The following is a 27009-nucleotide window of genomic DNA, read 5'->3' as shown; positions in this document are numbered from 1 at the left end:
AAGTATTAAAATATACTTTCTCAGAATGAGATGCTTTATATAAATACTTTTTGCAATATGCAATTGACTTTTGTAGAAAGTTACAAGTGGTTGCAATAGGCAACACAATTTTAAACAATAATGCATTGAGTTCAATGGAAGTTTCAAGCTATTTGCAACAATTACTTTTAGGATTACTTTTGGAATTCCAGGACTGCATCCTAGATTTAACCCTGGGTCAGTATTTGGAATCAAGTGATTAAAGTTGACTTAATTACTGTGATGATTTTTAGACAATATTTTGCTATTTTAAAAGATGACACTTAGAAAATATTTCATAGAAAACAGTCAATGATTCCCTATGGCAGAAAATTCAAATTGCAGGTATGGTATGTTCTCGTTACTTCTGTAATCCAGTACTGGGTACCTAGACTCAGTACTGAGACCTTTATCCAAAACAGGTAAGTAATTACGTTTTCAGAAATTATACGATTTTTAAAGAATATTTAAAGTTTGCAGAAATTGACACTTACAAGAAATTTCACAGAAAAACAGTCAATGATTTCCTATGGGAGAAAATTGGGTTACTGGTAAGTACAGTTGTAAGTATTTTTCAGAGTCAGTGCTGGGCACCAAGATCCAGCACTGGGAGCTCACCTAAGAGCAGGTGAGTATTTTCGTTTTCGTTACTCGGCTGATTTTTGGTGAATATTTTAAGTTTTGAAAAGTTCACACTTAGAAGAAATTTCAGGAAAAGCCAGTCAATGTTACCCTATGGAGAAAATTGAGTTATCGGTTTAAAGGTAAGTACTCGACTGGCAGAGTTGAGGTTCTGGGCATAGACTCGGGGGTTTCCCAGGGTCAGGTAGGTACAGTTGTTCCACCCTCAGCGGCACAAGGGCGGCCGGGTGCAGAGAGAGTGAGGCCCAATATTATCCTATGAGAGGTAGGGGGGCCTTGGTTGGTGGCTGCTGACTACCAGGCCACGCGGCTGTGGGAGCTGGGCTCCTGGTCACTTACTCAGGGCAAGTGGGGAAGTAGATAGGTGTAGAGGTTGCACTGCCAGGGCCACTCGGGCGGCTGGGTGCAGGGTGCTTTTGAGCCTTCGGGCGCTCAATTGATTTCAATGGGAAATCTCCGGTTTAGAAAAAGACTGCAAGCTCGGGGACGAAGATTCTTCAGGTGCCACCACCACTTCGAGAGGTAAGTTGGGTAGTTGGAGGATAGGTAGGTACCCCGGGATTGGGCACAGGGGGGCGCGGGGTGCCTTTTGGTGTCGGGAAATCTTACCCTCTGTTGATCGCGGTTGGGGGGGCACCTGGTTCTGAGGCTGCAGGCTTCTTCAGGAGTGTCGAGGGAGGTCCTTGGGTGCCGGACTCGGGGTCACAGTCGCCGTGGGGTCGTCCTCGTGGTCTTTGTTCACTCCGGCACAGGCCAGGCTTGGCGGGTGCAGAGTGTGTAGGGTTCGCGGTTCCGGGCTGCTGCCAGGGATTAGAAGTAGATTTTGAGTAGAGCCTCTACTCATGGGAGTCCCGGGGGTTTAGAGTCAAAAGGTAGTCAGGTCCTCCGGGGTTTGTGAGGTTGCTGGCCACAAGAGATGCCGGGTTGGAGCAGGGGCAGGTTCGAGGGTCGACAGGCCTGGGGCCAAAGCAGTTGGTGTCTTACTCTTCTTAGCAGCTGCAGGGCAGGTCTTCTTTCTTCTAGTTATTCTTCGGATTTCAGAATCTTGGGAAGGAAGGTTCAGGGTGCCCCTAAATACTAGATTTAGGGACATTACAGGTAGGTGAAGGGCAGGGACCAATGGGTCCCTGTCCTGGGGTGGGTACACCCCCCTATCCTGCCTCTCTCCTGTGGGAGGGGGGCAGTAGCCTAGTCCTGATTGGGCAGGGCTTCCCATCTTCAAGATGGCGAGAGCCCGGAGTTGTGCTTCACCTCGCCTCCCCCACCTGAGCGGTGGGGTTGGCAGGCTGGCACATCCTCTGTCCTTATTTAGGGTTTCCGGCCAAGCTTCCTGCCAGAGTGGGAGGTTGCAGTGGCCTGGGGAAGCTCACAGAGGCGGCATGCCTTTGAAGCTTCCCCCTGCCCATCCTGGGGGAGGAGATTTAGCACCTTGCCCAGGATGTGCATTGTTGCAGACCCAGGAGAGCAGGGGCTCTCCTACCCAGGGGTCTAGCAACATGTCTGCTGTGTGGCAGCCTAGGCAGCCTCAGAACAGACGTGGATTGTAGGTTAGGTTTTAGGGGGCATCTCTAAGATGCCCTCTGGGGTGCTTGGTACATTAAATCCCACACTGGCATCAGTGTGGGTTTAATGTGCTGAGAAGTTTGATACCAAACTTCTTAGTCTTCAGTGTCGCCATTATGGTGCTGTGGAGTTTGTGTTTGACGAGCTCCCAGCACCATATACTCTTAAATGGCAGCACTGCACTTACAGTGCTCAGGAATGGACCTGGGTACTGTAGGGGCACAGGGCTCCTGCTCCTGTGCCCACACCATTGGCATAGGGCCCCCAGCTAGAGGGGTGGCTGATGTATGCCATGGCAGTGTAGGTGGTGGGCATGGCACACAGGGATGTGTGCCATGTCGACTTTGTTTGGTCTTGTACCCAGACACTCAGCCTGCAAGGGCAGTGTGTGTGTGTAAGGGTACATGGCCTCTAAGGGTGGCACAATGAGTGCTGCAGCCCTTAGAGGCCTTCCCTGGTCACAAGGCCCTGGGAACTTAGGGTACCATTTACCAGGGTATGACATGTGGCCAGGGTTTGCCAATTTGGGGTTTGTGTTTTAGGGAAGGAACATAGGCCCTGGGCACCTGATTGGCAGGAAGCCAGGGCACACTAAGTCAAAGTACATTCAGCAATTCAGCAAAAAGTGAGGGCATACCATGGAAGAAAGATGGCATTTTCTCACACATTCATTTTTATTTTTGGCAGGCACAGTGAGATTAAATGATTTGCCCCCACGTACCTTTCAGATCCGCCGGCATGGTCCCCCGCGCCGCTGCATGCTCTGCAGTTTCTGCGATTGTCTCTGCAAGACCTCGGCTTGTGTCCCCTGCCTCCCCCACCACCCTGTCTCCATCGCACATGGAGCGGAGTCTCAACCATGGGTGGGGGCAGACACAGGCACACACAACTTAAAACAAGGATGAGCCAAGTGTGAATGCTGAAGTCAGCGTATATTCATGATAAGTATAGGTGGTGTGAACGGAGGGGAACAAGCAGTCGTACTCAGGTATTGAAGGATGTGGGAGGAAAGAAAGTTGATTATCGGCTGCTTAGGAATGGTGTCTATGCCGTTGCTGACAGGCGGGTGAAGAAGATGGAAGGATTGGAATTTGACCCACTTGTGGGACACCCCCGCGCCGCACGGCCACCAGCTGCTGCGTGTGCCCCTCAGCCTTGTCCCTGCCGCGCTGCCTGCCTCGCCGCCGGCTGACTCCTTTGCCGTTTGTTTTGCCTTTGTTTCTCTCGCCATTTGTGCTTGTCATCTGTATTCCCTGCCCGTGTTTGAGTTTCTTTTTCCCTTGTTTTGTTCGCCATTTGTGCTTAATAAAGTATATTTGCCTGTTTATCTGTCCAGCTTGTGTCCTTCCTGTTAGCCCGCCTACATCGCCGCCTTCCCTCCCCGCTCCCCGCCACCACCGCAAGCCCCGCCCCTTTTTTCATTCTGTTCCCGCCCCGCTCCCGCCTCCCAGCTGCTCCGCCCACCCGCGCACTTGGCCTTTATATGGCGACCGTGCGACACAGGTAAGTGTGACCCACTTGTGGGACACCCCCGCGCCGCACGGCACCCAGCTGCTGCGTGTGCCCCTCAGCCTTGTCCCTGCCGCGCTGCCTGCCTCGCCGCCGGCTGACTCCTTTGCCGTTTGTTTTGCCTTTGTTTCTCTCGCCATTTGTGCTTGTCATCTGTATTCCCTGCCCGTGTTTGAGTTTCTTTTTCCCTTGTTTTGTTCGCCATTTGTGCTTAATAAAGTATATTTGCCTGTTTATCTGTCCAGCTTGTGTCCTTCCTGTTAGCCCGCCTACATCGCCGCCTTCCCTCCCCGCTTCCCGCCACCACCGCAAGCCCCGCCCCTTTTTTCATTCTGTTCCCGCACCGCTCCCGCCTCCCAGCTGCTCCGCCCACCCGCGCACTTCGCCTTTATATGGCGACCGTGCGAACGCGCAGCGGTCACGCGCAGCGGGCGCGCCGATTGTGCGCCGAAGGCGCGCCAAAGGTAAGCCCGTCTGCGCCTGTCCGTGACCGGATCGCGACCAGCGCCAGGACCCCTGGCCCCCGATGCCGCCGACCGACCCGCCTGACGTACTCCGCCGCCACCCTCATCGCACTCAACTCTGGCCGACTCCCAGAATGCCATCAAGCCACACCACGACGCACCCACGGACCTTTCAGCTGCCACGCCTGCAAATTCACCTGCATCCGGACCTGCCGCACACCAGCCCCCGCCAAGTCGAACAGCAGCAGCACCCACCTCAAGTGCATCCTGCTCAACACCCGCTCCGTCCACAGACACGCCATCGAACTCTGGAACCTCCTAGACGCCACAGCCCCTGACGTTGCCTTCCTCACAGAGACCTGGATGAACGCCTCTTCAGCTCCCGACATCGCCATCGCTATCCCAGAGGGCTACAAGATCGTCCGGAGGGACCGCAACGCCAACCAGATGGGAGGAGGCATCGCCATCATCCACAAGAACACCATCCGTCTCACGACCAGCACCGAGAACACCCTGACCACTGCCGAACACCTGCATTTCCAGATCCACACCAACCCGAACACCACCCTCAGAGGCACCCTGATCTACCGACCCCCTGGACCACGCACGCAATTCAGCGAGGACATCGCCGACTTCATCAGCCCGCATGCCCTCCCCTCCGCTGACTACATCCTCCTGGGGGACCTCAACTTCCACCTGGAGAACAACAACGACCGCAACACCAGCACCCTGCTGGACAACCTCGCCAACCTGGGACTCAAGCAACTGGTGTCCACCCCCACCCACCTCGCCGGACACACACTCGACGCAGTCTTCTCTTCCAGCACAGACATCGACTTCAGCCACGCCACAGAGCTCCAATGGACGGACCACAGCTGCATCCACTTCACCTTCAAGAGAACGACGACCCACCACCACCAGCAACAGGCCGCCCGCAGAAGCTGGAACAAGATCACAGCAGACCAGCTCGCCACCTCCCTGAGCCAGCACCCTCCTGCCAGCTCAGCGAACCCCAGCCAGGCCGCCGTCAACCTCACGAAGTGGATCAGCATCTGCGCGGACGAGCTCGCCCCGCTGAGGACCCCGCCCAGCAGACCCGGAAGCAAGAAAGCCCCATGGTTCACCGACGAACTCAAGAGCTCCAAGAAGAACTGCCGAGCCCTCGAGAAAGTCTGGAGAAGGGAACCTACACCGGACAACAGGACCTCCTTCAAGCTTGCCACCCGGAAGCACCACCAGCTTATCCGCGCAGCCAAGAAAACAGCATTCAAGGAACGGTTGGACAACAACGCACACAACTGCAAGGAACTCTTCAACATCGTGAAAGAGCTCTCCAACCCCAGCGCAGGAAACAACGACATCACCCCATCACAAGACCTCTGCAACTCCCTCGCTTCATACTTCCACAACAAGATCACGGACATACACAACAGCTTCAACAACCAACCAACGCACACCATGACCGAACAATCACCCCCCACCACCACCCTCCACGCCTGGACCCCGATCAGCACCGAAGACACCATCCGCACGATGAACTCCATCCACTCCGGATCACCGACCGACCCCTGCCCTCACCACGTTTTCAACAAGGCCGACGCTGTCATCGCACCCCACCTGCGAGACATCATCAACACATCATTCAACACCGCCACCTTCCCTGAGAGCTGGAAACACGCCGAACTCAGCGCCTTACTCAAGAAACCAACAGCGGACCCCACCGAACTCAAGAACTACCGCCCCATCTCGCTCCTCCCGTTTCCAGCCAAAGTCATCGAGAAGACCGTCAACAAGCAGATGGCCGCCTTCCTCGAGACGAACGGATCCCTCGACCCCTCACAGTCCGGCTTCCGAGCCAATCACAGCACCGAGACCGCCCTCATCGCCGCCACCGATGACATCCGAGCCCTGATGGACAATGGAGAAACAGCGGCCCTCATCCTCCTAGACCTCTCCGCGGCATTCGACACGGTCTGCCACCGCACCCTAGTACAGCGCCTCAGTAACATCGGAATCCAGGACAAGGCGCTGGAATGGATCATCTCCTTCCTCGACGGAAGGACACAGAGAGTCCGCCTACCACCATACAAATCAGAAGCCTCCGAAGTCATCTGCGGCGTCCCTCAAGGATCATCTCTGAGCCCCACCCTCTTCAACGTCTACATGAGCCCCCTCGCGGCCATCGTACGCAAACACAACCTCAGCATTATCTCCTACGCCGACGACACCCAGCTGATCCTCTCCCTGACCAACGACCCCGCCTCCGCCAGAGCCAACCTGCACGAAGGGATGAAAGAGGTAGCCGAGTGGATGACGACCAGCCGCCTGAAACTGAACTCTGACAAGACGGAGGTCCTCATCCTGGGCTCTTCCCCCTCCGCCTGGGACGACTCCTGGTGGCCTCCAGCCCTGGGCACCGCACCCAAACCAACAGACCATGCACGCAACCTGGGCTTCATCCTGGACTCCTCCCTCTCCATGACCAGGCAAGTCAACAACGTCTCCTCGGCGTGCTTCAACATCCTACGCATGCTACGGAAGATCTTCCGGTGGATCCCCACCGAGACCAGGAAGACCGTCACCCAGGCCCTCGTCACCAGCCGACTGGACTACGGCAACGCCCTCTACGCCGGTACCACCGCCAAGCTCCAGAAGAGACTCCAGCGGATCCAGAACGCCTCGGCCAGACTCATCCTCGACATCCCACGAACCAGCCACATCACCGGACACCTGAGAGACCTTCACTGGCTCCCCGTCAACAAAAGAATCACCTTCCGCCTCCTCACCCACGCACACAAAGCCCTACACGACCAAGGCCCGAGCTACCTCAACAGCCGGATCAACTTCTACGCTCCCAAACGCCACCTCCGATCAGCCAACCACGCCCTCGCCGCCGTTCCCGCATCCGAAGAGCGACTACAGGAGGAAGGTCCTTCTCCTACCTGGCCGCCAAGACCTGGAACTCCCTCCCGACCGACCTGCGCCTGACCCAAGACCACCTCTCCTTCAGGAAGAAGCTGAAGACCTGGCTGTTCGAGCAGTAGCGGCACCCCCCCCCCCCCCAGCGCCTTGAGACCCTACGGGTATGTAGCGCGCTCTATAAGTGTCACTGATTGATTGATTGATTGGAAGTTGGTGTCTTGGGAGATCCATGGACACCAAAAAATCCCCTCCATTCACAGCCAGTAGAACCGGCCTCAGGAACGACATCTTTATCTTGTCTTGCTGAATTAACTTGCTTAGAAGGCGAAGGATCCAGCATGGACCTCAAACATCCTACCTAGATAACCGAGACCGCATTCTAGTGTAAGTTATGACTGCACGACCTCAGTATTTGGTTATCTACTTGTAGCATACAGATACATGCTGCCCTGCTGCAGTGCGAAATAACAGTACCCACCATGAAACAGCACCCAGGAACCAGTGGTCCAAAGAGATGGGCCAAAACAGGTTGGTTTTTACAGCAGGGATAGAGGGGCATTTACCTTCGCTGTGTATCCCAATGTTGATTATTAACCCTGCCACGGGGGAACCGGCATAAAAGTTACTGTTTTTTTTTTTTTTGTTTTTTGTTTTTTTGAAACCGTTTATTGCAATCTCAAATAGTTACAGGTATGGGCCTACAACCGTCTGGCCGGCCGCTAGAGTGGCAGAAGCATATGACATATATACAGAAAAATCTCTTGGCGGTGCAAAAAGGTAAATCAGGAGATATCAGTAGTGCAGGCCACATAACTCCAAACCCACAATACGGTTTCCTTTTGTCGAAACACAACAACACAAAAAACCACACCCGCAAGGCAACCCGCAATCTCAAGGGACAGCACGCGCTCCTTAAGTGGGGGACCCCAACCAATCGCCAAACTTTAAAGAGGGGAATGAGAACAGATCAGGGACTGGGGAACCACGTGCCCATGGCTGGGGGAGGGGGTCGGCTAGGGGGACGGAGCTGGTGAGGCAGCCGGCAGCAGTGGCGGTTCGCAAATACCCCCGCGATAGGCGTTCCAGGGGCCCCAGATTTTCACCCACGCCCCAGGCTTACCCCTCGCAACATACACCACCTTTTCACGAAACATACACCAATCCATGTGTTCTTTCCAGGCCGACACCGCCGGGGGCCTCTGGGATCCCCACAATTGAGCAATGTCACGCTTAGCTATCATGTATCCCAGAGTCACCCACCGCGTCTGCGGAACCGAGTAGTCAGTTGGCTCCCACACATTCAGCAAGCATCTCCTCGCTTCAGGCAACAGCGCGACACGCGTAACCACTCGCAGGACCTCGTGCACACCACGCCAGAATCGCTCCACCTTTGGGCATTCCCACAGAATATGCAAGAAAGTTGCCAAAGCACCACATCCACGCTTACACAGTCCATCCCCAGCAAAGCCCATACGTAGAAGCCTTGGCCCCGTCACGTAAACCCGGTGGAGGATCTTAAGCTGGACGAAGCGAAGGCGAGCCGGGATGGCCACCTCCTTCGGAGAGGCCACCGCGGAAATCCAGTCCTCGTCGTCCAACTCCAGCCCATCGGCAACCCAGGCCTCGCGGAGGCCAGTCAGCAGGCCCGATCGGTCGTTGATCAATTTTTTATATATAAGGGAGATCGTGCTGTCTGGGACATGGCCATCCAGCACTCTGTCCTCCAGGGGGGGAAGACTCCGGAATGGACGCGACATCCGGGAAGACGGAGCCCAGCGCGTGGCGGACTTGTAAGTACCGAAAGTACTCACTGCCTTGCAACTGAAACTCCGTCTGCAGCGTCTCGAAAGTTTTGAATCCCCCCCTCGTCCAGAGATCTCCCACTGTGCTGATGCCGATCGTGTCCCACTTCTCGAAGCCCTTCGAGGTCCACAGGGAGCCCAACCTCGCAGACGCATATAGCGGTGACGCCCGGGTCAAACGGTCCTTCCACCCCATAGCTGCGTTAGCCGCGTGCCATACACGCACCATGACACGCGTCGGTCCCGTCAGGCGAGGGTCCGGCGCGCCAGAGTAGAGCGCTCGATTGTAGTCGCCACCGGGCAGGAGCATCTTGTCCATTTCAAATGCCGGGTTCAGGGCGGGCCCGTAAAGGCCATGATTAATCGCAGCTAGCTGGGAGGCCCAGTAATACCGTTTAATAATAAAAGTTACTGTTAGTATCTCCTTAGACAGTTGTATTCTCACTTGTCTGCACTTTAAGATCCCTTCTTGAAGGAACTTTTTTCCTTTAGATTTATCTTCACTTCCTGTTTACTTTTCTGCCTCACCACTTTACTTCTCCTAAAAAATATCTTGTGCTCCGTCCAAGGTGTTGGTCTGCACCTGGACATTTGATGCGGCCCTATGATGAAGCACGACACTGCATAGTGTGTGAGGGCAGTATTAAGAAAATCTAAAAAATGTCCCCCCGGTTTGGGCTCTTGTTGCACTAATCAGGCATTAATTATATAGGGGGCTTGATCAGACCCTCCAAACCAGCTCATAGTCTTTTAACGTATTTTTAGATAGTCCTTCTCTCTGGAGTGAGTTACACGTCCAAACAAATGTCTCAGACGCCAAGAGAGGTGCTGTACAAAGAGAAAAATTATCCCAGGATTGGACTGAGGTTTGAAGGGCATGGGCAAGTGTAGGCAAGCAGGAGTGCATGAACACAAAGAAACAGAGGAGGCACAGTTAAAGGGGCAGGACGAAATCCAGTCCAAAGTTGAGGAGATAACTCAGACGGTACCTAGAGTTGTAATCGCAGGTAGGTGGTTGAATAAATCAAACAAAGAATAGGTCCAACAAAAGCAAAGACATCAGACAGCTATGGGGTGTAGAAGTGATAGAGCACAAGACATTATGAAGTTCAGCGTTTGTGAAGAGACATACTTAAAATCTATGATACGAATGTGTGTTTAGAGGTAGTCTATTAGAGTGAAGAGTAAAAAGTTTAATAACTTAAAGAGCTGGAGAAGCTAGCACACATATCCAGGGACCTCCCTCAGCCCAGCCTGACTGAATGTAGGCATGAAGAAGCTAATTTCGAACACAGGTTTTGGCAATGCCCAGGAGTAAAGAATTATTGAGCCAAAGTAGTAGACAATATGGAGTACATCAGAGGGAGAAAAGACATGGAGAGACTAGAGAATAGCCTACTGGCGATGCACAAGAACCAAAGAAAACCAAAATGGTCTTGAAATTAGCAGACCTAGTGTATTTGTTGGCCAAAAGGGCTATCCACAATGAAATGGAATGCAATTATACCTCCCACGTTAGACAACTGGAAGCAGGAGGCAATACACTGCCCACATTTTACAATTGGAAGTGGGAGGTAATATACCACCCACGTTGGAAGCGGGAGGTACCATATTGGGCAGTCACAGAAAGCAGAACACTCAGAAGACAAAAAGTAGAAGACTGTATAAAAAAAATGAAAGATAATGATTGGAGGACTCTAGGAAGAAATAATCCAAGTGTGCAAAGGGAGGAGGGGCAACAACGACACCGTCTTAAACAGTCAACCATCGGGGAAGCATCACACCGCCCAGGAAGTACATAACTAGAGAGGAACTGCTCCAATGGGGATACACATGCACACAACATAATTCTACTATCAGAATGACCCGCACTATAATGATAGCTAAACCCCATGGCAGAGGAACCAGAGAATCTAGTCTGGAGTAAAGGACGAAACTACCCACCATAGTAGGACTAAAGCGAAGAGCCATAACCTGCACCTACATGGATTTATTTTATTACATCGGTACAAATGCAATACTACTCTCCACGAGGGAAAGAGGGTGGGGGAGGGAAAGGAAGCTTTTACACTTGATAAAACTGTTTAATTACCTGGTGCTTGCATTGTAACAAGTGTACTACAGAGTGTACATTGCCACCATTTGCATGTGTTCTAACAAAGAGATGTGATTGTAAATATATGACATTATGAACAAAAGAATTTTACAACTCAAAAGTACTTACTAAATGGTTGTCAAAACGAATTTTAAAAAACATTGAGAGTTGGAAGGCTGGGAAGCAGAGGGGTCGGCTATCGTTTTTTTCTTTTTAGCAACTGCAAGACACCAGCTGATATGTAATATTGTAAGAGCCACCTTTGAGAACAGTGATGGCAGCAAAGTGATGTCAGAAACGACAATATTTTGCCAACAAGCGCTACAGACTTAAAGGGTTAAGCGTCATGTGGGACTAAAGGCGTTAAAGGGAAGGGATTAAAGGCTAGTGCTAGTTATTCCAGGTGTGTAAATATTCCGCTTGTGAGGCCATTACTTTGTGATCATCTTTGTGAACTGCTACTGCACCCTGGTAAAACTTTGCCAGACAGACCAGGTCAAACTGCCAACATCAGAAGTAATTCAGACACCATCAGAGACACAAACCCTATACAGGCAGGGGCCAGGCCCTAGCAACCCACATGCCCCTACAAAGACTGCCTTAATTTCCAACACCAAGGTCGCGACTGCTAGGAAACTCCAACACCAGGGCGAAATTTCAGGTCATTTTATTACATCAAGAGTTTCTCCATGAAAATACGTCACGATTAGAAGAATATTTTTTCTGACAACTGCACTCGCCCTTGGGATATATCAGAACGATGCTAAGATCCGCAACATAATCTTCCCATATCTGTCCAAAGGCCAAGGGAACCCAGATCAGTGTGCAAACCCATCCTGAGCAAGAAGGCCTGGATTCTGAACCTAACAGCGTGTAAACGCAAGTTCTGTACCTTTATTCTATAACTTGGGTGCATATGACAAATTAGATTGTTTCTAGACCCCATATATGCTATAAGATGGCAGAACAAAAAAATAATGGTAACAAGTTTTTTGTCTGCGAAATCATCAAATTCAGACTGGCACAGGGACCCCATGACACACATTAACAAAACAAAACCACAGGCAAAAGAGAGCTCCATCAACACCGGTGCAAACCAGAATAATGTGGCTGCGGATCCGGTCTTCCAGAGGCTGAAGATAAACATCAAAATACACAAACGGAAGGACCCTGATGAGAAGGTAAATTCTTTTACTATGTATAGTAAGTTTTAATAGGGCCCGGGGTCTGCCATGGTACATATACCACAGACTTAACTCTTGCCAGTAAACAGATGACCTCCCTAAAAGGCAGTGTGGGGAATAGCCATAACCATCTGTCATTTTGCAGTCATTGAGTGCAGTGGCCATTGCAGCCTCAGCCCAATGGGAATGACATGTAACCATTGTTTAACAACCCGTAAAAATAAGGAAAACGTTACTTACCTTTAACAGCTTGTAGTGTTGTAGATTCACATGCTGTGCATACCACAGACATCTAGACTTGGGTCGGATGTTGCAAGTTGTTTTTGTTCAAAAACGAGTTTCGGTTTAGGGGTGGTGTGTGATACCTTCCCTAAAATCCGCACTTCACCACAAAGACGGCTTACAAGTTTTTGCCTTACAAGTTAATGTAGAGACGCGAATGATTAGGAAATTTGCAAACTGAAGAAAGGACATACTTAATAAGCATGCTTGTCTGACCAGAGGAAAGGATTACTGGAAGTAGGGAAGAATTTAAATGGTAGAGTCTTCAAACCCACTCAAACAAGGTGGTACTGTTCCTGTAGAAGAAAAGGAAAAAGACTAGGTTGAAGAATTCCCGGCGATCCTAGTGATTATTTCTTAGCACCCTTGCACATCCAAATGGATGTCATCCCTCATCATAGGCACGCTCCTCTGGTGCTGCAAAGCCCTACGGCGCTCCAATAGAGGGCTGTTTCTCCTCTTTGGGCTGGCGCTGCAATGCCCTACGGCGCTCCACGAGAGGGCTGTTTATCAAAGAGCTTTTTAGATTTAGCCATAATGATGCAGGTAAGTGCAAGGACGTGAAATGTGCAAGGTGGAGCGGGTGCAAAATGAGGTATAAGATGAATTAAAACGGTCTAAGAGTTACCCAACTTTTAATGTGATGGTTGCCTTGCCAGAGTTAAAAACAATGAGAAGGGTCTATCATAAGGGCTCAATGGACCAAGATAGCCTTAAAGTGTATGTGGGGTCAGGTCGACATGTTGTGCGCCCATCGGTCTAATCAGATCCTTGACAATTCTTCAGGATCTAGAAGATCCCTACCCCACACCTAGGATGTGACTTTAGTGCCTGGCACTCCCCAAAAGGAACATACCTTGTTGTATGATTGTCCAACGCTTCTGGATTAATCTGTAAGGCCCCTTCGGTCAAAAGCAGGACGTAGCGCACTGCAGCTAAACGAGCGGTCCAGCGCGGAGCGCGTCAGCGACCTATCCCACCTATGCTCGCCTGGAACGGGCATTCTTTGAACCCTCACTCAAATGAGCTGTTCTTATGCTACCTGGCCCCAGGCTTGTCAAATGACTCAGTTCTAAAGTAGTTGACAGTTGAGATAAGTACTCAGTGTTTTGAAGGATTACTGCCCAGTGCCTCATTTGTCGAGATCAAACCTTCTGTGCACAGTGGTAACAGAGCACTCATGAGAATCCAATGTCGGGCAAACACAATCTAAGGTGGAGTCCAACACTAGATCGCAGCAGCGTGCAGAGAATGTGATCTAAAGTGGAAGCCACCTCACAGACCGAGCACAAGTAAGAATAAGGAGATAAAGGAGACGCAGGCATGGAAACGGGGATTGATCAACTGCCGCTCTCTCCCTAAACATAAAACGGAAATTCGTATACTATTGGAGGCGACTAACTTAGACGCCCTGTTTATCACAGAGACCTGGCTCAAAGACTGTTCATCCCCTGACATAGTAATGGCCTTACCGCCAGGTTATAAAACCCTCAGACTGGACAGGACCGGGAGGGGGGGCTGGCCATCCTAGTAAAGAACGAGCACAAATGTGACATCAAGCCTCTTCCTATTAAAGGGTGCAAATGCCTCCTCATCTCAATTGCATTAGCACCTCCATATACTTTATCTGGGTGGCTAATCGACAGAGCCCCAGGCCCTCACGGTGACTTTTTATATGATCTGTACGAAACACTAGCCATCACGCTGCGAAAGAAATCATGTATCACCATACTAGGAGACAAACTTACATATGGATGATCAAACCCTTCCCAGCGTCAAAAGACTCCTATACGACATAGAAAGCTTGCAACTTGCCCAACTGGTAACGACCGCCACACATGAGAAGGGCCACATTTTAGACGTAGTGACTTCCAACGACCCAAATATTAAGATGACACCTCCAGTACCGGTACCCTGGTCAGACCACCATATTATTCCTTTTAACTCAGAAAAGACAGGAACAGAGCATGGGAAGGATCCTGCCAAAGCAGCAACAAAGATAAGGCAATGGACCAAGCTCAATTCAGAGGCTTGGGGGAACATCCTAACAGGCACAGCCTCACCTAATAACGAACCAGCAAGGGTGGAATAAGCTTATTCCAGATGGGAAGAATGAGTTTCCCAGTATCGGGATGTAGCTGCCCCCAAAGTTCTCACCAAATCAAAACCCAGGTTTGAGGAGGTTGGATGGTATAACCTCCAACTGCTTGAGCTAAAGAAAAATTGAAAAAAGATCTAAAGGGATCGGAGGAAAAACTATGATCCTCACCTGAAAATCAAATATAAAACTGCCATAAGAAACTACCACAACAATATAAAAATTACTCAGGCTAAGTTCTTTGAGGAAAAAATCAGCCTGGCTCAGAACTCCTCAAAGGAATTGTTGGGGGGTAGTTAAGGCACTCACCGATCCCAACCAGGACCCCCATCCCTTAGAGACATCAGAGGAGAGGTGTAATGACTTCACCTCCTTCTTCCTCTCAAAAGTAACTGACATTTACGGCTCCCTTGGAGCAAGTAGGGATACAACCTCAAGTGGGGAGGAGGATCAGGAAGAAACCCCTCCGCAAAAACCTTCACCATTCTCCCGCTAATGGAAGCAAAGGAAGCAGAATCCCTAATGGATAAAGTGAAGTCTGGTTCACCTTCAGATCCGGCTTTGCCCCACATCCTGAAAAAAAGTCACATCTGGCATCCTTCCATCCCTGATTAATGTCATGAACCAGTCTCTGGAGACGGGCATTGTCCCAGCTGCATGGAAACATGCCATTATTAAACCACTGTTAAAAAAAGCTAACGCAGACCCATCACAACTAGCCAATCACCGCCCCATTTCCCTGCTGCCTTTTGTGGGTAAGCTGGTGGAAAAGCATGCTAATAGATTAGTGGAATTTCTAGAAACGAACCAATGCCTCCACCCAACCCACATGGGATTCCGGGCACAACACAGCACGGAACCAGACCTGGTGGTGGTAGTGGAGGAACTTAGGGCATCATTAGATCAGGGGAAATCAGCGTTCTTACTCCTCTTGGACCTGAGCGCTGCCTTCGATATGGTAGACCACCACATCTTACGAAGGACACTCTCGACCATCGGGATGCAGTGAACTGCGCTCAAGTGGTTAGCATCGTTCCTGGAGGGACGAACATTTCAAGTTTTAGAGAACACTACCTTCTCTAAGACAATGTCATTGAGTTGTGGGGTACCACAGGGCTCCTCACTAAGCCAGACACTGTTAAATGTGTCTATGGAGCCACTAGCGGAGATTGTCCAAGAATGAGACATCTTCATGACGTCTTATGCGAATGACACTCAACAGGTGATCTCCCTGGACCCAAAACACAGTAGGGACTCCCAGAGATTAGCACCTTGTATGGAAAGAGTCAAGGAGTGGATGACGAAAAGCTGCTTAAAGCTAAACGGAGACAAAACTGAGCTAATGGTCCTTGGGAACAAGGAAATCCCTGGGCCTCCCATAAGTTGTCCGTATAGTCTAGATAGCCCCCCTGTACCTAAAGAAACTATCAAAAATCTGGGTTTCTGGTTATACAAGGATCATTCTATGGCAACACAAGCCAAGAAAGTTGCAGCAACTTGCTTTGGACTTCTAAGAAGTCTCCGAAAGATCCTGGATCAAATCCCTATGCAGCATAGGAAGACAGTAGTCCACTCTCTGGTCACTTCGTGGCTGGATTATGGAAACGCACTATTCCTGGGGGCACCGAAATAGGTGATCCACAGACTGCAGGTGGTCCAGAATGTGTCAGCAAGACTACTGTGCAATGTCCCCGCTCGGGAGTTGGTGAAAACACACCTAAAAAGGACTACGCTGGCTCCCGTGGAGGCTGGAGTCAAATTTAAGGTGCTGAACATGACTCACAAAGCTCTACACAACAGAGGCCTGAGGAAATGAAAGAATCTATTATCACCTTACACTCCTAATAAGTACTTGAGATTCAGTTCAGAAGGATTCCTAAAACCTACTAGGGCCACTAGGGAAAGGTGGGGAGGAAGATCTTTTCCCACCAAGTCCTCGAACTCTGGAACACCCTGCCACGCGATTAAAACATGGCTGTTTAAACAATATCTATAAGACCTTCCAGTCCCACCCAACTAGAGGTCTCTTAGCACTGGGATGCTTTAGGGCAGCCATGCACTCTACAAATCCATGATGATAATCTTCTGCAGCACACACTCCAATCACACTGCTTAGGGCCACTGCTTGGGAATAAGGGCTTCTAAAAGTGGCGTTTCAAGAGCCATCGCAGCTTACCTGTGTGTGGGCGAAGAAAATCGACTGTAGCTGATTAACCAATATCTAACCACTTCCTTTCAAGGCCCTGAATTAATTGTTCCATCAGTACCATCAGCCACCCCTTCCACAAAAAAGCTCCTATGTAGAACACACCTGCTGTCATGTTCTTGCTCAGTCCAAAGGTGACCTTTTTGTTTCCGCTGTCCGTCAGCCGGCTCATCTGCAGGAAGAGAGACACATGAAATAGGGACTTTGTAGAGAATGGCACGGGAAGCGCAGACAGGCTCGTAGGAGCACTGAATGGATAGTGTGTGCTGCATATACATGTATATAACCAAACAAGCTGTGCACATGTGGCTGTGATTGTGCAGAACTACAGATGGATACACGGGCACAGCAGAAAGAACGCTATAAATGTACAAAGGGATGTGACAGGGAGGTCCAGGAGCTCTGCACACGTGGGCATGGAACAGGAAACAACTTTAAACCCTTAGAACATGTGACAAGTAACAATACAGCTGCACAGACAGCATGGGAAAAGCACCACATTACACAAGAGTTAGGGCTGGACAAAAACTCTGCATATGGGAATGAAGGCCCCAGTTGAGCTCTGTATGTGGTGATGGGTTGCGCAGAACTGTAAACACAGGTTATCCATATGCGGAGTTAATGCTAGACAGCTGCCTGATGGGGGCATGAACGCAGTACATCGGGTGACCTCTAAAAGCAGCAAAGCGAGAACAGGGAAGAGGGGCATTTAGAAGCCTCAGCTACGAGTTGGGCAGCGCCATGGTGTGGATGGTGAGGATCTGTAGTGCTGTAGCAACAAACAAAATCAACTTTACCTGTTTCTGGCCAGCGACACCAGACAGACTGCCCTTATTCTTCCTGACGAAGGCGGGTTTTGGAGGCGTGACCTTCTCAAACTTCACAAAGTCGGTTTCAACTTGTGGGGCCTTCTTAAGTGGCTTTGTCACAAGTGGGACAAAAGTGTCATCGTCCAGCACCTACAACGAAACAATATCTCAGCTGAGTAACTCGCCACAGCAGACAACAATGTTCTATCAAAACAAAGTGCATGGACTCTAGTCACAAGAAAGTACACAAGGGCAATCATCGCTGCAAACCAAGATGTGCCATCATAAATGGACTGCCTGAGCTCTCGCCATAACAAACAAGTGCACCATCATACGGTGAAGAGTGCGCAGGGGCCCTTGATAGTGCAAACACGTCTATACCATCACACGGTGAAGAGTACACATGGGCCCTTGATGGTGGAAACACACACATACCATTGTATCATAAGAAAGGCTCCCAGACTAACCCAATCAGGCACAGGCATATGGGAGCAGAATGCCTAGGAACATTTTACATCTACATTTAGTGACGAGCTTAAAAAAACGCCTTTGAAAGGACTGAGCGGCTTGAATTGCAACAAAGGGCCTCATTACGACGTCAGTTTGAAAGCATCCCGACAGACTCAGTTTTGGAATGGTTTCTGACCGAATTGGATTAAGGGAGTCTGACTGACCGTTCGGTCGGACTCCCACGGACTGCAATGGGAGCCTGTGTTCCGACTGACTACACAGGCTCCCATTGAAACAAGCATCTGCAATGCAATAGGTCTCACATTTGCAAGAGTTTGAGCTACTGCCTTTGTTAAGAACAAGACCTTTTATTTATGCATTATTTTACTTTCCACCGGTGTTAAAAGGTCACGGTGTAGGTTGCAACCTCAGAAAAGGGAGGACACAGAGTGACTTCATGAAAAGTTAAGATTGGAGAAAGAGGTTTAAAAACCAAGAACAAATAGGGACCCAACTAATGCAAGCACTGGCCTAGGCCAGGCATCAATGAGAGGCAGGGGCTGAAAGCAGACGGTGGTGACTCAGTTTACATCACTGAGAACAGGAAAAGGCCAAGGAGAACCATCTTTAAAAGCAGTCCACCCTCAACCGCCAGTGACCGCATCAATCACAGTAAACACACTGAAGATGCAAACATCAGGACTTTCTTCCGAGGCAAGCGCGTGGGCATCCGCAATGATATGAAGGGCAACGCAGTGTACCGGCCCACCCTGGCACAAGTCATGTGAAAATCTAAAACTGAAGCGCCCAGAAGCGAGGTAACCATAGCTCGTTAACAAATCACTCACGCGAAAACACTTTAAAAAACACAAGGGAGACACCAGTAGTGGGGCTGACAGTAAGCGAAGATCTATGGTTGTAGACCAAAGGAACATTACATTCACAAAAGTACCCGAGGACATTAAACTTGAGAATGCTACAAGATGGTGTCGCTTTGTCCTGATTTGGCAACTGAAATTCAAGTTGATAAAAAAAACACACATTCCTAAATGGTTTGAAAAAAATTAGTGCGTTTCTATTGGCTGTAATAAGACCATGCTGCTAATCTCTTAGGACGCATGACCTCGATGTGGAAAGCCTCCGCCTGTAAAACTGCGACCCTCCACTCTCCGATTATTTATCAGTCCCTCTCCTTAGGGTAACAAAGCAAACACCGAGCTTGGCTTTATAGTGTTGGCACGCAGTTTTACCGAAATAGATTCTACCAGCATGGACCAAATATTTTCACAAATCATCACGCCCTCTCAAATCTCTTCACGTAACGATTCATCCTAATCTCACATTTCCGCACCCCTCACAATTCCATGGGCCTTTCTATCGAACCGGTTATATTTTACCAAGTTGCTAAATTTGGTTTTAACCTTTAAGAATGCGTGAAAGGCACGTGCGGAAGCCAATTATAAAGAAAGGAAAAAAACTCCTAAATAAAGATTACTGAAAAAATTAGCAATGACGAAAATATGAGGTAAAAACGTTACTTTTTAATAATTGTATTTAAGTAACAGTTACTTTTACAATTTCCTTATGTATGTTAACAGGTAGCAGCAGTGCGCCATATTCCAGCTTTGCTAGCAAAACACCGTTATCCAGATCACTCACACACACATCCCCCCCCTCTCTCTCTCAAGAATGGTAACTTTAACTCCAATGCAGACAAAACTGTGCCACAAGAGGTGGCTCAAACAGGCCCGGACTGGCCGTAGCGGGCACCGGGCAATCCCCTGGTGCGCCGCACGGGTGGGGGCCGGTTTTGGGCCCCTGGGAGCTGTTTTTGTTACAGGGCCGTTTTTGCAGCATAGCTGTCGGCCCTGTAACAAAATTGGCTGAAAACCGGTCCTGGCAAAGAGCTCGGCGGCACCCCCAAGCCTCGGGGGGCCGGCTGAGCACTTTGCCAGGGCCGATTTTGGTTCCCAGTCCGGCCCTGGGCTCAAAGCAAGTAAACATTATGTTGTCTCGTTTAGGCAGTAATTTTCAATTAGATGTTTCAGGTTGGATAGACGTAATATCTGGGACACGGCAATAACCCAAAAGTCAGAAGAGAGGCCGGTGACCAGAAGACATGAGCAAAGGCCAAGACCACGAGCCCCATTTAAAAGGCTCTGGGTCAAGGGGGGGCCCGCTACGGGCCCCCAAAGTTAGATCCCGACAGCCGATCAGTGTCAGAACAACCAATTCAGAAAGGCTGTCTGAATCCAACATCGTAATATGTCTGTCAAAAAAACGGTCCGTAGACCTGCAAGAGTCGGCTCAAAACGACTTGGTTACTTCAAATGCCATTCGGAACAGAGTTGGAAAGTCTGAACAGTTTCTGACTATCGTAATCGGGCGATCAGAAGCCTTTCCGATTCGGTCAAAAAGAAGGGTTCCGAATCGAATTCAGACGAGAAGAATGCCATTTGGAGGCTTTCCGACCAACATCGTAATTGGCCCCCAAGTTGGTGGAAAGCAAGGTTAGTGGTGCATATTCCATAAGAGCCCAGAGAGGGAAGGTCACACCTGATACTACTCTTATCCCTAGAGCAGCCTGTGCGCAAGTCATGTTAGCCTTCCTTCTTATTCTAACCCCATTTAATAGACACTCAATGACCGGCCTTTATTTAAGGATGGGTGGGTTCCCGATTGTCTTAGTATGTACTTTCATTCACATATTAGGATTTGCCTTGCTGGGAAATGATGTTCGGCTCAGTGCTGGTCATTCCATGGACTACCTTCCCATGTATTTTAAGAATAGGCTTGAGCTTGGCAAAACAAAAACACCGTGAGCATCCGGGGCCTGGGACTCCATGGTTTCCCTTTCCACTTACTGGCTCTTGAGCAACCGCAGGCTCAGTGTAATCCCTTCACATGATGTCACTGTGTAAGCGAGAAAACCAGAGCAAACGTTACGCTAGGATGCAGAGCTGCATTAGATCTTTTTGGAAGGGGGCTCTAAAGATCCTTTTCTCCTATGACCCTGAAAATGAAACAAAAACTTGGAAAAAATTCTGAGATTTGATCATGAAATGTAATCAGAAACCTTGCCTAGCCTGTTGGATAGACACTTATGGTGAGTAGTTAATTATGTACACTCAGGCACTGTAATGAAACCACATGCTCACGGTAACAAACATTTAATGTGCCCATTTTCTGGTTGCCCTCCCTAAATGTAAGTCATGGATGGTTCCGGAGTGGGTGAGTGGGGAGGATTTGCTGAAGGGAGACCAGTGTAAGGATGCGCCATCAGGAGTAAACAAGACCATCTGGACGAGGCTTACATTCTGATCAAAGTGTCTAATTTAAATTATTTACATGAAACAGAAGACAAGTTGGCATTCAGTTTCGCATACCATGGTAGAGTTTTGAATTGGAATAATGTAACTTGCTTGAGTTTGTGGGTATCAAGAGTTGAGGCTTGATGGACATGAGGTGTTACTGTAACTCATCTCTCTCCCTAGGTTCAGATTACGAGCGGCCTGCGGGCCTTGATTTGCATCACTCTTTCAACAGGGGCCTCTTCCAGAATCAACCTGCTCTCTGCGTTTACGGGGGGCCACATGCACAGTTTCGGGTCCTTGAAATCACCGCTGCAGCGCTTCTCAAGTGGTAAGCAGGAGTCAGAGCTTTAAGAGAAGCAGCATTTTATTTCGGGCACAAAATCTAGCATTCTGAATAAAAGTGAAACCTTTTCAATCTCGCCTGGTTGCACAATGCCTGTAATTATTTCGAGACCTTGTGGGTTTGCTTGTGAGCTGCTGTTCACGCCTACGACGCAGGCCCCGGTGTGGCCCCGCTGGCTCCGCTGCATGCTAATGGGGGCCCATTGTGGGGGACTCTGAGGTTAGAATGTGGAGGCAGATTTCTAGGAATGCTTCCAATTTTCTACGTCCATCAAGAGTTTTAAAATATGATAATATTTCTGCCAGCATTTTAGGGAGTCTCGAGTGTGGGTGTGTAAGAACATCTCCAGCCCTCCGAGCAGGCACAGAGCTGGTGTATATTTAGTAAAAATCACAGCGGAGAGTGGGGTTCTAGGCGCTCCTCATCTCGCGATGGCCGGCTGCCCTACGCGGCCCTCAGCTGGACTGCTCGCCTTTCTCCAGGCTTCCTTTTCATAGGTAGATTTTATTATAGAGGACTAGTGAACACAAAGGTACAAACAACAGCCATAACGAAGTACCAACATTCACTTACCACAGGTAACTTTGCTAAGGCATTGGTTTGAATGACAGCCATGCAAATATCCCATCTAGGTTACAGTCCTAGATGACCTTAAGATGACTGAGTACAGGTCGCGAGACGCTGAACCGAAGCGCATAAACTTCTGGAAAAATAAACCGGACCAAACAAGTCAAAAGTTATGCAAAGTAAATTAATCGTACAGGCCAATTTGGCACTTTCGGAGTATGCAGGGGCCGCCTCCGCATGTCTTAGCCTGGGCGCCGCTTCTTCGAGAGAAGCGCGATGCGTCATCCATCCAGTCTAATACGAAGCTCACACTTGTTTACACGTACAGATGACCAATAACCAGGACTAACAATGTGCGCGTGCATCAGAAGCTGCGATATTGAAAGATGCACTTGGATGCTGAACAGCCTTTTCCACTTGGCCCATAAAGCGCAACAAATCGTTTCTCAGCTACCAAAGCTAGAGGATTAGATCCGGGTTCTCCAAAGTCGTTCCTGGAAGACCAGATCTAGGCCAGAATTTTAAGATAACTCCATTTATCTAAATGGGGATATGCTAAACATTTGGCATGGATCCAGCCATGCAGAACAGACTTTGGAGAACCCTGGATTAGACTATGAGCTGGTAAACTGGAGAAACAGGCGTTCCATACAGCGAACACACATGTCTGCTCATAACTATTATTTAACATATTTGTTAAGTCACCTCAGTGACCTCGTATAGATTGCCTAGAGTTTAAAAGGAATGTACGCATAGGACAGCTGATGGTTACTGAGCTCCCCTTGGCACGGTAATTGGCATTAACCTGCATCCATGGTGTCATTAAGTGAACCCTGCTGTTTGCCCACTCAGTGGAACGGAGACTCTGGCCCATCGAGATACGGCTTTATGAGTCCTGCACACAATCCTTTGCTGTATTCTTGCCTCATAAGGGAGCCAGTTCAAGGATTTTAGAACCAGGGAGATGTGACTATTTCTTCACATTCCGGTGACAAGTTTGGTTTTTATTAACTGTACAATAAAGCTATTGTATAGCAGTACCCATCGTTAGCGGCGACCACCAGTACCTGTTGCAGTAGTTTGAAATAGTGTTTTGAGTATAGCCTGGCCCACACTAGCTTGTTGTTTTGTTTGCACATCCCAAGAAGAATGTTTTGTGAAAGCGTGTGGTGTAGACCATGTAGCTGCTTTGCAGATGTCATCTAAGGGAATGTTCCCTAAAAATGCCATTGAAGCCCCTATCTTTCGTGTGGAGTGGGCTTTAGGAGGAACAGATAAAGTACGTTTTGCTTTGTGATAGCAAATTTGTATGCATTTAACAATCCATCTAGCTATCCCAGACTTGGAAATGGGGTTGACTGTGTGGTGGTGAAAATGACACAAAAAGTTGTTTGTTCTTACGAAAAGGTTGTGTTCTTTCAATGTAATAGAGCAATGTTCTTTTGACATCTAGGGTATGAAGAGCTCTTTCCGCGACTGTCTGTGGCTGTGAGAAGAACACTGGCAGCTCTACAGACTGATTGAGGTGGAAAGGAGAAATGACTTTAGGGAGGAATTTTGGATTGGTTCTGAGAACAACCTTATTGTGATGGATTTGTAGGAAAGGTTCCTGAATAGTTAACGCTTGCAGTTCACTAACTCTTCTAAGAGAAGTGATAGCTACTAGGAAAGCAACTTTCCATGTTAGAAATTGGAGCTCACATTTATGCAGAGGTTCAAAGGGAGGACCCATTAGTCTTGTGAGAACGATGTTTAAATTCCACACAGGGGAGGGTGGTACTCTAGGTGGAATTATCCTTTTGAGGCCTTCCATAAAGGCTTTGATGGCAGGCACTGTGAAAAGTGACAGGTGTTGTCTATTTTGAAAATAGGCTGCTATGGCAGCGAGGTGTAGCCTAATAGATGTGTAGGCTAAATTGCACCTTTGGAGATGTAGTAGGTAACCTATGATGTGTTGGACAGACACGTCTAGGGGATTCATGTTGTTGGTATGACGGTATATTACAAATCTCTTTCACTTGACTGCATAGCAGGCTCTAGTGGTGGGGCGTCTAGCTTCCTTAATGACGTTCATGCATTCAGGGGGTAGATTAAGGTAACCGAATTCTAAGACCGCAAGAGCCAGGACGCAAGGTTGAGCTGAGCTGGGTCCGGGTGTCTGATCTCTCCACGGTTCCGGGTTAGGAGGCGTGGGGAGAGGTATAGTCTTTGGTGCGGAACAACAGACAGTTCCAGTAGTGTGGTGTACCACGGCTGTCTGGCTCAAGTTGGAGCAACTAGGATGAGAGTCAGTGCATGTTGCTGTAGTTTGCGCACCACCATTGGAATGAGTGGGAGAGGTGGAAAGGCGTACGCAAATCTGCCTGACCAATTCATCCATATCGCATTGCCTTTGGACAATGGGTGTGGATACCTGGCGGCGAGGCTTGGGCATTTGGCTTTTTCGTGGGTGGCGAAGAGGTCTATCTCTGGTTGCCCCCACATTTGAAAGAATGGCTGAAGCACTTGTGGATGAAGTTCCCACTCGTGAATCTGTTGCGTTTGACGGTTTAACCCCTTCGATGCTCATGACGAGCTGGACTCATCATGGCACACAGTGGTCGTGTGCTCATGACGAGTCCAGCTAGTCATGAAACATCGCCCTTGAAATCCACGTCGCGCTGACGTCATTTCAGTGAAACCGAAACTGAAATGAGCCAAGAGGCTCATTTCAGTTTCAGTTTCTACATGCTCAGGGGGCTATCTCAGCCCCCTGAGCACGAAGAAACTCAGGAGAGGTGTCGTTGGAAAAGGAAGAATCTCCCCTTTCCAATGGTACCCCTCCCTAATGGATTCCTGCTTGGGGATCGCCCCGAAACGGGCACGCCAATGCCCCCACCCCCATTACAGCCTTTCTGCCCCCCCTGGGGGGCAGTAGCCCCCAATCTGCCCCCCCCCAGAGAGGGGGTAAAAAGCCCACTAGACGCCAGGGTTAGTTTGGGGCAAATTTGAATTGGGGTGGGGACTGCACAAAATGGGCATGCCCATGCCCCCGCCCCTGCAAAAGTCACAGCCTTCCTGTCCCCCTGTGGGGCAAAAAGCCCACTAGTCACCAGGGATTATTTTGGGAAAATTTGTATTAGGGTGGGGGCATTGGCATGCCTGTTTTTGGCAACCCCACCCCAATTAAAATTTGCCCCAAAAAATCCCTGGCGTCTAGTAGGCTTTCTGCTCCCCTGGTGGGCAGATGGGGGCATTATCCCCCAATCTGCACCGCAGGGGGGGTGGGGGGGGGGGGGGGGGAGGGGAGGCAAAAACCCCAGCAGACGCCAGGGGGCAAAAACCCCAGCAGACGCCAGGGATTTTTTGGGCAAATTTTAATTAGGGTGGGGGCATTGGCATGCCCATTTTTGGCAAGCCCCACACTAATTAAAACTTCCTAAAAAAATCCCTGGCGTCTAGTAGGCTTTCTGCCCCCACTGGGTAGCAGATGGGGGCATTAGCCCCCAATCTGCACCACCGGGGTGGCGAACAGCCCACTAGTCGCCAGAGTTTTCTTTTTAGGACGAATTTGAATTAGAGTGGGGCAGCCCAAAACGGGTATGCCCATGCCCCCACCCCCGCAAAAATTACAGCCTTCCTGCCCCCTGCAAAAGGACACTCGTGTTTACTGCTCTGGAGGCGGTGTCTGCCACGTCAAGAGCGCAACGGATGGAGGTGTTGGTAATAAGCTTACCCTCCTGTAGGAGTTCATTGGCCCTGTTTCTGTATTTATCTGGGAGGTGCTGCATTATGGACTCTAGTTCATCATAATGTGCCTATCATACCTGGCTAACAGCACCGGAGTGTTGGCGATGCGCCATATGTTAGCCGCTTGTGAGGCTGTTCTCTTGTCAGAGGCGTCCAAGAGTTTAGACTCCTTGTCGGGTGGTGGAGCGTCACCAGATGTCTGGGAATTGGCCCTTTTCCTAGCATTAGAAACTACCAGGGAGCCTAAGGGTACTGGGCCTTTAATGTAAGCTGGGTCATCAGGTGCAGCTTTGTATTTTTTGTCGATCCTGGGGTTAATAACTCGAGCCCTAACAGGATATTTAAAGACTTCAGGTGCATGCTTAATAACGCCTTTAAGCATAGGTAGTGTTGAGGTGGATCTTTAAGTGGTGTCAAATGTATCCATTAGGAAGTCCTGCTCCATGGGGTCTGTATGCAAGGCAACCCCGTGGTATTGGGCAGCTCTGTGGACCAGCTGATTAAAGCCCATGGTGTCCTCTGGAGGGGGAAGGCCTGGAGGGGTAGATGTAATCCTGTGGAACATTAGGGACATCTGGCATTTTATAGTCATCCCAGGGGTCTGGGGAAGAAGGTGGACTAGGATCCCCTAGTGACACATCGTTCGGACCCTCCCCCATGTCATCCAAGGTGTCATAATAGTCTACTGGTGTAGGAGATGGTGTAGGGGGAACGGTGTGGTCGGGGAGGTGGAGGAGGAGGTGGAGAAGGGAGTCTTAGAGGAGATGTAGCAATGTCTCTCTTTTTAGGTGGTGGAGCCGGTGCAGGTGCCTCTAGTGGTCGTTTCCTAGAACTCAGTCAATTGACCAGTTTTAGGATCCCTTATGAGAGTCTTTTGAGCAGCGTCTGGTGTGAACAGCTCTTCTGCTGTAGGTTGGTCTTTCGGTTCCATAGGCTTCTTCGACACGGACTCTGTAGCGGTTCTGTGTTGTTTTGGTTTGGAACCGTGCATCTTTACAGTCTCTGTGGCCTG

The 27009-nt window shown here is 49.5% G+C and overlaps 1 protein-coding gene across 2 annotated transcripts in view; it reads right to left on the bottom strand.

Annotated features, from left to right (window-relative positions):
• The window catches only part of RRP1B (ribosomal RNA processing 1B), a 161800-nt gene that overhangs the window by 14275 nt on the left and 120516 nt on the right, over positions 1-27009 (bottom strand). For both annotated transcript variants that reach the window (XM_085620779.1, XM_085620778.1), the window contains exons 14-15: positions 17583-17744; positions 16891-16957 (exon numbers count right to left, since the gene is read on the bottom strand). In XM_085620779.1, the coding sequence (XP_085476905.1) occupies positions 16891-16957; positions 17583-17744 (229 nt within the window). The remainder of the gene's footprint in view (positions 1-16890; positions 16958-17582; positions 17745-27009) is intronic.

The sequence above is a fragment of the Triturus cristatus genome, chromosome 8, assembly GCF_964204655.1.
Source record: "Triturus cristatus chromosome 8, aTriCri1.1, whole genome shotgun sequence".
Taxonomy (NCBI): Eukaryota; Metazoa; Chordata; class Amphibia; order Caudata; family Salamandridae; genus Triturus; species Triturus cristatus.
Note: the sequence above shows the minus strand (reverse complement) of the source record. Positions and strands in the feature narration are given on the sequence as shown.